The following is a 12289-nucleotide window of genomic DNA, read 5'->3' on the forward strand; positions in this document are numbered from 1 at the left end:
GCCCATGGGCCTTAATGGTCACATGATATATTTATACAGAGAGTTGATTTTGTTTTTAACACGAACAGAAATATTATTCAGTGACAAAAAACAATAAAACCACCTTATTCAATATCTAGCATACAGATTTAAGACTAAAAAGTATTTGAAACTAGCACCTCTGGTTCTAAACAAGGAAAATGAAGAAATTTTAGCACACTGACTCCTTTGGGCCCCACCCTACAGCCCTTGGGGGAAGCGCTGGCTCAAAATTTTCAAAGTATCAAACTGTCAACTCAGGGTTATAATTCCAATCAAGCTATTAACATGTAATATTCAATTTTATCATTTGCCATTATAAACCATAATAAATTTTGCCCCCCCCCCCTCCTTCCCCAGGGGGTAAATAGGAGACCATAGGGTCATAAACCTTAAGACCCTTCCATCTATGAAGAGTGCTTATCTGGGTCTTTGAGAAGATTTTTTTTGAAATTTCAGTCAATTCAACCCTTTTTGGCCCCACCCATCAGCCCTGGGGGGTTAGTCAGAGCTTATATGTACATACCATTAAACTGCTATCCAATACTGATAATGCTTACCTAAATTTAATTACTTCCAATGGAAATTAAACAAATGTTGGTCCAAAATGTGATTTCCCTATATAAACTATAGTAAAGTTTACCCCCTCCCCAGGGGGAAACGTGAGACCCCAGGGTCAAGAAATTCACAATTTTGGTAAAGCACCTTAAGACCCTTCCTTCTATGAAGAGTATTTGATTCTACCATATCTTGGTCTTGAGAAGAAGATTTTTGAAATTTTAGTCAATTTGTGCCTTTTTGGCCCCGCCCCTCAGGCCCCTGGGGACCGGGGACCAAACCGGCAACTTTTTGTGTTGACCTTAGCCATGGAAGGTTTCTGCAAATNATATAAACTATAGTAAAGTTCACCCCCTCCCCAGGGGGAAATGTGATACCCAAGGGTCATGAAATTCACATTTTTGATAGAGTACCTTAAGACCCTTCCATGTATGAAGAGTGTTTGATTCTACCATATCTTGGTCTTGAGAAGAAGATTTTTGAAATTTTAGTCAATTTGACCCTTTTTGGCCCCGCCCCTCAGGCCCCTGGGGGCTTAGGACTAAACCGGCAACTATTTTTGTTGACCTTTGTCCATGGAAGGTCCCTGCAAAATTTCATTGAAATTGGTTCAGGGGTTTTGGAGAAGAAGTCGAAAATGTAAATTGTTTACAGACGCACGACGGACAACGACGGACAAAAGGTGATCGCAATAGGTCACTTGAGACTTTGTCTCAGGTGACCTAAAAATTGAATATTCAGTGAATATTGATATATTTTGCATAGTTTTTCTCCTTGAAACTATAGAGCGCATGCTTGAACAAACTTAATATCAAAGGATAATGTGTAGGCACCTGTAATACATCTTTAGGAGAAACATTNCTATATAAACTATAGTAAAGTTTACCCCCTCCCCAGGGGGAAACGTGAGACCCAAGGGTCATGAAATTCACAATTTTGGTAAAGCAGTNAAACCGGCAACTTTTTGTGTTGACCTTAGCCATGGAAGGTTTCTGCAAATTTTCATTGAAATTGGTTCAAGGGTTTTGGAGAAGAAGTCGAAAATGTAAATTGTTTACAGACGCACGACGGACAACGACGGACAAAAGGTGATCGCAATAGGTCACTTGAGACTTTGTCTCAGGTGACCTAAAAATTGAATATTCAGTGAATATTGATATATTTTGCATAGTTTTTCTCCTTGAAACTATAGAGCGCATGCTTGAACAAACTTAATATCAAAGGATAATGTGTAGGCACCTGTAATACATCTTTAGGAGAAACATTAAGTTTGTTCAAGAGTGCGCTCTATGGTAGCTAAGAGAAAAACTAGGTGAAAACCTGTCAAAATTGACTGAATAATCAAATTTCAATCATTTATGCAAATATGACCTGGTTACTATGGCAGCCAAAATTGAAAACACAAATAAATATTTACATAATAGTACTGGGGAAGTATTCAAAATTAAAGAAACATTTGTTTGAATGTTCTATTGCAGATTTTTAATTTTGATGGATTTGGGGGCCAAAAAAGGCCCAAACCATACATAGTCCTTTTGCCCCGTGACCATGAATACAAGTCAAGGTCATTTCTATTTTGCAAACTATGTAGCACTCCATGCCAGCAACTTACTGGCCAAATGCAATGACTCCAGAGCTTTCCATTCTTCTTCAGGAGTCATAGGAGTGTTTTGACAAATTTAAGCACTGTGGCCTTAATATGTGGCCAATACATTTCATTACTGAAATGTGAAGCATTCCATTGAATAACCAGAAAAAATTGTTTAAGTGTTTAAACAAATTTCACACCCATTAACTGGGATTTATATATAGGTCAACATAATTTCATTTTACAAACTTTGTAGTGCTCCGTGCAACTAAATTACTAGCCAAGTATCATAACTGTAGGTCTCTCCATTTTTCTGAAGAATTTGTTAAAGAACTCGAACAAATTGGACCCCTTTGACCTTGAATTCAAGTCAAAGTCATTTCTTTTCACATGATTGGTAGAAATCAATGCCAGCAAGTCACTGACTTAGTGTCAATTGGCTCTAGGTGTTTCTGTTCTTAGGAATGGAAGAAGTTGATTTATAGTTTTGACAAATTTAATTCCTTTTAGACTACATGGAGTTAGTCAAGGTCGTTTCTTTTTGAAATTTTGTAAATAAACTAAAGGCTTCTTATTTTATGATAAAGGATTTTTGTTACTCATTCAAAGTTGAGTGTTTAAAAACATTCAACCCATGTGACCTTGAAGATTGATCAAGGTAATTACTTTCATCTAACTATGTATTACTTGTACTAGCAAGCTAATAGCTCCTTTGGCCCAAAGAGTCAGTGAGCTATTGCAAACCCTGACGCAATTTCAAGGTCACATGGGTCAAATTGCTTATCAACTTCCATATAACCAAGAGGCCTAGGTTCAGAATGTTGACCTGTAGCATGCTGGGATAAAAATTCTATCAATTAGGTTTTAATTAAATGACCTTAACCTTCTTTTACTCTTGTAGGAGTCAAACGTATTTTAAAATTAAAAAGCTTTCATTTGAATATCCAATTGGGTTAGGGTCATAATATCTGGCCTCCAGCATGCAGGGATTAAGGTCTATCAAGTTTGTGTGAATGAGTGACCTTGACTTCATTGGTATCTCCTGCAGATCAAATGTATTGAACACTATCGAATAAAGCAACTTCTTTCAAACATTCCATCGAGTACACATAATCACTTTGTTAATATACAGGAGGAAAGAACAAGTCAAAATCACATTTAGTAATATGGAAAAATAATTTAATTAAAAGCTGGCATTTTTCATTCAACAAGTGGAGATGGTGATGGACAGAGCTGATGTACAACAAGGAAACAATGTACATAACTTAATGAAACAGAGCTACTGTTTAATCATTATACAGTACTTACAGTATGGTTTACTTATGAAATATAATAATTATGTATAGCTATTTGAAATTATTAGCAGAAACCTTGGACATTTTAAGCGGTAAGCAGACAAGATTATTTTTTTCATTTTCTAAAACCATATGAAACATTTCGGAATGCTGATAGCTCTTGTTTCACTGGGAACTCTTCAAATCAAAGGATCAACAAAATATTCTGAATCAACAAATCTTCCCAAATGGCTTTTGGTTCCTTTGGTACCCAAGGTGTCAGCTGTAGATGTACTGAAAAATCATGATCACTTAACTATCTAAATATATTACAACCTAGAACAGACAAAACGATATATAAAAGCTAGTGAACACTTGGTTTGTGAGAGTCAGCCCTCTAACGTGTATTAACACATTGTTTACTCTATTAACAAAAATTACTATGTTAAGTACAGCATGGTAACTGGCAGTTGCATATCAAAAAGGCAGCGTGGCTCACCAACTTATTTCATCCAAATAAGTTACTTGGTTAAAGAATTGCTAAGGTGGCCATTATAGGTTTTATATCAATCCTAAGATTAAAACCCATATTCTGGACCAGTATTGGATTATTCACACTGATTCTATTTATAGTGGTGGCTTTAGCTTGAGCAAAAATTGAAAATGTTTTGGCAAATCAGAGGAAATAATGACCCTCTTGAATTTTGAATCAACCAAAAAGTAATAAAAAAACCTTTCAGGATCATTAAAGAATTGTTTATTCCAAATCTGGTTAGAATTTGTAATGCTGATCTTGAAAAGTTAAAAAATGCCTTAGCCGATCAGATGACAGAGGGATCATATCTTGAATTTAAAATCAGTCCTTTATTTTTGCATGAATGAATCCAGATGGCTCAGGAATGCTCCATAAAAGATTAAGTCCAGTCCCTTCAGGAATAGTTGATGAAGAATGGCTGACACTTCAGCATTGCATAAGCACACTAAGTCCTTCAGCAAGTTGAGTCTTAACATGTAATATTTTTAGCTTCCAGCAGATCATTCGTAATCCCTTCTCTGAATTAATGTTCAATTTGATCCGTCTGCTTGAATGTACTTGTTCCAGGGATTTGATAACGCCTGTCCTAGAGATTCGAACCAATCTATCCTGAGATAACACATCTACTTTGAGTGTTTAGCACTTGCATTCAGGAGATTACAAACGCATATCTGAGATTTTAGTACTTGCGTACTTGTAGTCATTAAAGTTCATCTCTACCATTTTCTTGGAATTTATCTCCCTTCTCACCTTTTGACTTTCCTGAAAAACAATCAAACAACCATTAAACAAAAATCTAACCTGTGCTCGTTTAAAATGATACATTTAATGGTACAAGGTTAAAATAACTTTAACATGATGAACAGGTAATTATAACAAGACACCCCAGAGGAGTTTTGATGTTCACCATCATAAGATCGGCATTACTTCTATGATGTAAGTTTGATCTTGTATCTTCTTTTATCTTAGCAGTAGGATTGAGTCATGTCAACAGTAAATACATCTTGTGGTAAAAACCATAATACTACTGTGTATGGCGTCCTCTCAAAGTGAGGCTGTCATTTGACCTATAAATTAGCATGGAACTTAATTTTGTTTGTACAAAGGGAAACTACATTTGATATTTGAGAAGGATCAGTCAAACTCTCGGGAAATTGACGATAACAAACTGAACAAATGCAAGATGTCTGCTGCAGCTGGAAGTCATATTTTTTTCTTATCAGTCTCAATATGAAACATGTACAACTTCAGATGTCAAAATTCAAGATGGCTGTCTGGTGAATGTCTCAAAATGAAACATGCACAACTATAAAGATCCCTCTAGTACTCTGTGAGATATAGTGCTCACAAACTGAAACTCTTGAAATTCAAGATTGCCAGGTTATGGCCAGCTTGGTTTTCCAATCATTACCTAAATTCAATATGCACAACAAAAGGCCATGTGAACCTCCATGTGAAATTGATACTTCCAATACATTCTGAGAAATAGTGCTAACAAGAACTGTTTAAGGAAGGATGGACAACATGCCATGAACGGAGAGCGATTTGAACAGTCAATTGTCTGATGATGGTGGGCTACATTCACTGTTAGAAACATCAAATGTAACTTTGTATAATACCTTACCTTTATTTATCTTAGACCTTGGCTTTTTATCTTGATTTTCTGAGTCTGAGGAATCCTCTAGTTGTGGAGCATCAGATTCATACAGGCACTCTTAAAACCAAACACAAAGTATGAACATTTTGAACCATTCTGTGCTATTTGATGGTGGATGGTGTATTGATCAAGGGTGCATGTCACCCTGTGTGATACAGACAGGAGTAGGAGTATTTGGGGATTGTGGGGGTGGGTTTGGGGGTGGGGGACATGGATGGCCAAGCCAAAGGATTTAAATCGAAAAAAAATCTTTAAACATACAAGACTCTCAAATGCACACTATTAAATATACTGCATGACTATACCAGCTGATAGGAATCTCCAAGAGAAATATTTGTTTTACAGGCATTTGTAACTTTGACTAATTGCTGTGTTGATGATACTTGTTGGGGCCTGAACAAACAAACAAAACATTTACAAAAGTCTATCTTTTGAAAAAACACTATGCTGAAATTTTCATCTCATTCATATAGAGATTTTCTCTGTTTTCTTTTTACTACCAGTTTCTGTAAATATTAGTCCAGTTGAAAGTCTTCAAGAAAATATCAATGTCACTACCAATGGTACAGAGAAATTTTGCATCAATGAAACAGGATGTCAATTAAATAAAACAAACACAGTGATAAGGCACCTTTTAAAAGGAGATCAAATTGAAGATACACTTCCGGTGGGTCACGACTGGAAAGGAAATTTAGAGAGATTAATGCCAAAACACATAATTACCCAAGGAACAGAAAACTATTAAACCTCTGAAACAGGAAAAAACCACCCAGAATATCTGTCTACAAACAAATATTTTAAACTATGCATTTACATGCATAAACATTAAAAAGAGGAAAATGTACCTTTGTTGGCCCTGCCAAGCACCAGATCAGCACACAGGTAGTCCATGATGTCACGGTGCTGGTTGTGGAAGTACCAGTCCTCAATGTCCTCCTCATGGTCCTCTACCATCTTAAAACACTGTAAACAATGACACTGATCAATAGAAGTTGTCTTCCAAAGGCTACAGGTACCCAATATACAGCTTTGTGGATGCAGTTCAATGCTAAGAGTTATTTTGGGAGTATACCTCTTTAATTCTGCAGTAAATAGTGCACTAGCCTTTCTCCGAGCTTAAGACGACCCAGGTTTATGGGTATTCTGATGAATCTCCGGGTACTCTGATGAAAGGCAAGTGTCTTATCCACCGCACCAACCCACCACCCATTCATTTAAATTTCGAAACACATCTGACATTTGTTGGTCATGGGACCCTTGCAGGCAAATCAATGTGTTATATTATTATCCCCAAGTTAGAAATTTATGCATATCTTTAAAATCCTACCCCTTCCATGGAGGTTATATGATATTAACCAAATATTGATAAAGGTCACACAAGCCTTCAACACGGGTGTCCCAAAAATGTAGAACAGTATTTATATAGATAAACGAACAAATAGATAATCAAGAGGCCCATGGGCCTTAACGGTCATCTGATATATTAATACAGAGAGTTGATTTTGTTTTTAACATGAACAGAAATATTATTCAAAGTGACAAAAAACGATACAAGAATTTCACGGAAGTGGATGTGTCGCCTGCGCAGGAAGCTGGGAGATTACAAGAAATAGATTCGCCTCATTGGTATCCATAATTTTTTTCTTGAAAATGCAAGTATGCTTATCACTGCATGAAGTTTGAGTTTGATCGGCCCAAGGAAACTCAAGTTATCGCACGAAAACAGATTTTCTATTTATAGTAACAGTGACCTTGACCTTTGACCTTCGGACCAGCTTTTCGTAGGCGACACAAAAACCACCTTATTCAATATCTAGCATACAGATTTAAGACTGAAAAGCATTTGAAACTAGCACCTCTGATTCTAAACAAGGAAAATGAAGAAATTTTAGCACACTGACTCCTTTGGGCCCCACACTTCAGCCCTTGGGGGTAGGGCTGGCTCAAAATGTTCATAGTATTAAACTGTCAACTCAGAGTTATAATTCCAATCATGTTATTAACATGTAATATTCAAAGTATCACTTGCCATTTTAAACCATAATAAGATTTTTGAAATTTTAGTCAATTTGACCCTTTTTGGACCCTGGGGGCTGGGGACCAAATCAGCCACCATTTTTGTTGACCTTTGGCCATGAAAGTTTTCTGCAAAATTTCATTGAAATTGGTTTGGGGGTTTTGGAGAAGAAGTCGAAAATGTAAATTGTTTACGGACGCACGACGACGGACAAAAGGCGATCGCAATAGATCACCTAATAAAAACCAATACATGGATTTACATTCCTAAGTGTTTCATCTGGCGTTTTTTAACTGACCTTCCTTTGCATGTCAGTAACCTCAGCAGAGGGTGTGTCCCACATCTCCATAGGAATGCCCAGGTCTACCTTCACTCCCTTGTTCCTACAGAGGGAAAATAGTTGTTGGTCAACACAAAACAAGAGATGCCTAGCAAGCCTATAGCACATTCTTATCAGCCCTGTACATCTAGATTACCAGTTAAGTTTTTCCTTGACTTCTGTCCTGTGCTCTACAAACCAAGTGATAGGTAAAGGTGTCTTACAGGCAGAGTTCATGACTTTTTTGGACAATATCATGTTACATTTATCAGAAAAAATACATAACTCCAAACAAAAGTGTTGGAATCAAATATAAATAGCAATTACACATCTACCAAAGACTAATCATATGCATTTAGTTTCATGAAAATTGGTTGAGAAGATAAGCACAGGTGTGTTGGACAATCTTCCATCCACAGACAAATTGCCACAGCCACTCTGATATCCCTCTGGTAAAGCCCCAATCCCCACTGAATATGTTACAGGGGTTTTAATCATTGGTGTAGTACAAGACAGTTAGTATTGTGATTAAGAACAACACTTATCCATTTTTACATGTTCAATCGTTACTGCATGTTGATATACATTGTATCCAGTAGAACCATGATAACAAATCCTGCAAACTCACACTAAACCATGCAGGGTTTCCATAGTTTCACTTTCCTTTTTGTTAAATCTCAGTGATCCCTTCTTTTCCTTGTGGACTTTATACTTCAGGATTTTTTCACATATATGAGGCTCTTGGAGGGCTTCTATCAATCTCAACTCCCTGAAATAAGAAGATCCATCAGAGTGACTACCAGTATTTATATAAATACTTCAATGTAGTTAAAAATTTTGATGAATTATTTTTTACTATGAACCATTATCAAATTAAAATACAAACTTAGCATACATGAACATATGTATGTAAAGCTGAAGTGTTGCATGTCTGATCTGAACCATGAAAAATCCACAACACAACCTTTGACATTAGTGTAAACATTGTTGTATAAATGTTGTTTTGTTCTGTTTAGACAGGTTTTACAACTTACATTATCCTCAAGGTCCTTCTATTCAATAAACTTGGTAGCCCTTCATACCATCATGCTTCTGACCAAATATCATCACCCTAGGCTTTTTTGTTATTCAGAAAAAGTTGTTGGAATATTTTTTAACTATTTGACCTCAGTGATCTTAAAAGTGGACCCAGGTCACTCATTTAAACAAACTTAGAAGCCCTTCATAGCAGCAAACTACTTGCCAGATTATCATCATCCTGGGCCTTTTGGTTATTCTGGAGAGGTGGTTAAAAATTAAATAATCTGTCCCCCGTGACCTTAAAGTTGGGACAAGGTCACTCATTTGAACAAACTTCGCAGTTGCTTATCCAATCATGCTTCTGGCCAAATAACATCACCCTGGGCCTTTTGGTTATTCAGAGGAGTTGTTTGGATATTTTAACATATTTGACCCTTATGGTTCAAGGTCATTAAATTGAACAAATTTGGTAGCATGCTACTGGCCAAATATCATCACCCTAGGTTTTTTGGTTCTTCAGCAGAAGTAGTTGGAATATTTTTGTTAATCACTTGACCTCAGTGACATTGAAATAAGGTCAAGGTAATTCATTTGAACAAACTTGTTAGCCCTTCATACCAGTGTAAACTACTGGACAGATATCATCACTCTGGGCCTTTCGGTTATTCCAGAAGAAGTTGTTTTAAGATTTTAACATATTTGACTCTAGTGATCTAAAAAGTGGGTCAAGGTCATTTATTTGAACAAATTTAATAGCCCTTCGTCCCAGTTTGCTATTGGCCAAATATCCTCACCCTAGGCCTATTGGTTATTGAGTAGAAGTGCCTTACAAAAAAGTTGATGCCCGATGGACAGATGGATGACGGATGCCATGGCATGGCTTAAATTAACTCACTTGGCCCTTCAGGGTTAAAAACTGGTAGATTAATCCACTAAATTTAAACATTTCTAAGGAAGAACAATTAGGGACAATCACTTTCAGTAATATCCTTTCAAACTTCCTTGTCTTATGAACTCAAGTATAAAAGGGTTCCTGGTCAGCTCTTCTTTTTTTTTTAATTATTTCAGAGTTACTTAACTTGGTAACATCTTTTGAAATCCATAATTACAACAAAGGGATTCAAAATATATAACAGTACTGCACTCTATGAAAGTCTGACCCTGCACCGCAGAGTGTTTTACAGGGCAGAACTTCAAGGTCCAATATTTAACAGGAAGGAAGAGTTATAATGTCAAACATTTTACAAGGAAACTTACATTATCTGATGAACAACATGTAGGTTCTTAGCATGTCTTATATACAACAGGAAAACTAATTATGTCTGATATACAGGCAAACTTACGACGTCTGATATTTAACTCTCTTCTTCTTTTTGTCCAGGCCATGACCAGTTTCCAACACCTCTTTCGATTTGCCGGTTTCATGTAACCTATCACTTAGCTCAGTGGCTAAGAATTTACAAACTGTTGGGGGGAAAATATGAACATATACATATAGTATTACAATAACAATGTTTCACATAATGTTTTATACTAATTTCTCCATTGAATAACATACATAATTACATATACTGTTGAAGGAATGTTCACATTTAGAAGAATTTGAAATTTACCTCCCTTTACTTTGTTGACAGATCCTATGCACCACGTGATTGGCAAACCATAACAATATTGAGGGAAAGAATTAGAAAAGATTTTTTTTTATTGGTTAAAGACAGAAAATGGCTGTTCTAACTGAACTACTCTAGTCAAATACATTACAACAGATAAACCTGGAATGTGCTGCTATTGCATATCATTTGAATCATGGGTATCGTTTCTGGTGTGTATCACTATGTAAAAGAAATTGGAAAACTTTCAAAAGCATTATGGCCAGATTTGGGCAATGGAGTAATCAAGTCACATATGATATATGGTATAATCAATTTTCGGGGGAGCTTGTATTTTGACATGTCAGTGTTTGACAAGTAAATTGATTTTATAGGATATTGTATATGAGATACATCTATGGATGACTGAGGCGGATGCAGTTTTTTTAGAAAGAGCTAGAAGCCCACCTTCATGCTACTGCAGACAACAAGTCCAGGCATATACCTCAGTATGTCACCGTAAAGTGGACTGGGTTTTGGACGAAGTATCACTCTCTCAAAATTGGAAGATTGGTCCATGGGTCCTCTAACTGCAGTTTTAGTAATCTTGGAGTTTTGTAAATAACTTAATATTTCCCATGTGGGCCTTTAACTCTTTAAAAACTTTTTTTGTGACATTTGATATTTCATCACATTTATAGAGGCTATATATATTATACATATATATATTTATCTCTCTGGGTACTCTGATTTCCTCACACATCAAGATCCCCTGCACCCTAACGTTCAGGCCAACAAGAATGTTGAATATAAGTTGATGCATAACTTGTTTGATAATTGTTGTAAGATTAATATATATATTATCAGCGGTTCATTAGAAGAAGTTGTTGGAAGAAATTGTCGGTGGACAGACGACAGATAGATGGACGGACAATGGACAGATGCCCAGAGTGAGGTATATGCTCACATTGGTTTTTGAGCTAAAAGGATTTGAATCAAGACTAAATTCATCATTATTTAAAAAATATTTTTAAGATATGGTATAGTAAGCAAGTGTGTGTGTTTGCCTTGAAATCCACAATGACAGTGTTTCGTATTCAAATGAACACACTGCAGTGCAATTGGGAATCAATGATTCAACTTCATATTCCACTTTCAAAATAAATCATGGATAGTATTAGTACATGGAAGAAAATCTTTGTTTGTCGTTGTAACATTGTATCAAAATCTTTGAATCAAGGAAGGTGTAGTTTATCAATTCAAGGGAGACAACTAAGTTCTCCCAATATTCTAATCTATCACCAGGGAAACTTTGAAATGATGTAAATTCTGTAACGAATGGAATCTATAATCTTACAAGAATGCACAGATAGGTACCATTCCATCCGGGAAATGCCAATACATATACATTTTCTGACGTGCATGTTTGATCAAAATGCAATGAAATGATTCACTTTCACTTTGACAGTGTACCATAAGATCATCTTACCTTCACATAAAGTTGCCTTTTTCACGGGATCTTCGTCCTCTTCGTCATCTCCTGTCACATAGGTCGTGTTTGAAGATAATAACAATATACACATAAGTGTGAAGACACGCATGCATTGCATCTTGACAGCTAATCCACATGGCAGGATGTGTAGGCCGGGATTTGTAGGTATCGAGGAAGTTTGTTCTGACCCTTGACCTTTCTGAACCTCTGAACCCAGCACAC

At 36.3% G+C, this 12289-nt stretch overlaps 1 protein-coding gene across 1 annotated transcript; it reads right to left on the minus strand.

Annotated features, from left to right (window-relative positions):
• Nucleotides 1–3321: 3321 nt before the first annotated feature.
• LOC110466948 (protein canopy 4-like) lies at nt 3322–12277 on the minus strand. The gene is made up of 7 exons (XM_021523770.1): nt 12065–12277; nt 10330–10450; nt 8595–8735; nt 7946–8030; nt 6476–6593; nt 5598–5687; nt 3322–4735 (listed from the first exon to the last, which is right to left on the minus strand). The coding sequence occupies exons 1-7, from the start codon at nt 12183–12185 to the stop codon at nt 4677–4679; spliced, it is 735 nt and encodes a 244-aa protein (XP_021379445.1). The 5' UTR covers nt 12186–12277; the 3' UTR covers nt 3322–4676.
• Nucleotides 12278–12289: the final 12 nt, after the last annotated feature.

The sequence above is a fragment of the Mizuhopecten yessoensis genome, unplaced genomic scaffold (assembly GCF_002113885.1).
Source record: "Mizuhopecten yessoensis strain PY_sf001 unplaced genomic scaffold, ASM211388v2 scaffold11149, whole genome shotgun sequence".
Taxonomy (NCBI): domain Eukaryota; kingdom Metazoa; phylum Mollusca; class Bivalvia; order Pectinida; family Pectinidae; genus Mizuhopecten; species Mizuhopecten yessoensis.

Bases quoted from the DNA above. Each gene is read 5' to 3' on its own strand.
- LOC110466948 (XM_021523770.1), bottom strand. From the start codon at position 12,185: ATGCAATGCATGCGTGTCTTCACACTTATGTGTATATTGTTATTATCT. The intron at 10,451-12,064 runs GTAAGATGATCT...TCCCCCCAACAG, and splicing joins AAAGGCAACTTTATGTGAAG to TTTGTAAATTCTTAGCCACT. The intron at 4,736-5,597 runs GTAAGGTATTAT...ATTGTTTTTCAG, and splicing joins AAGGTCTAAGATAAATAAAG to GAAAGTCAAAAGGTGAGAAG.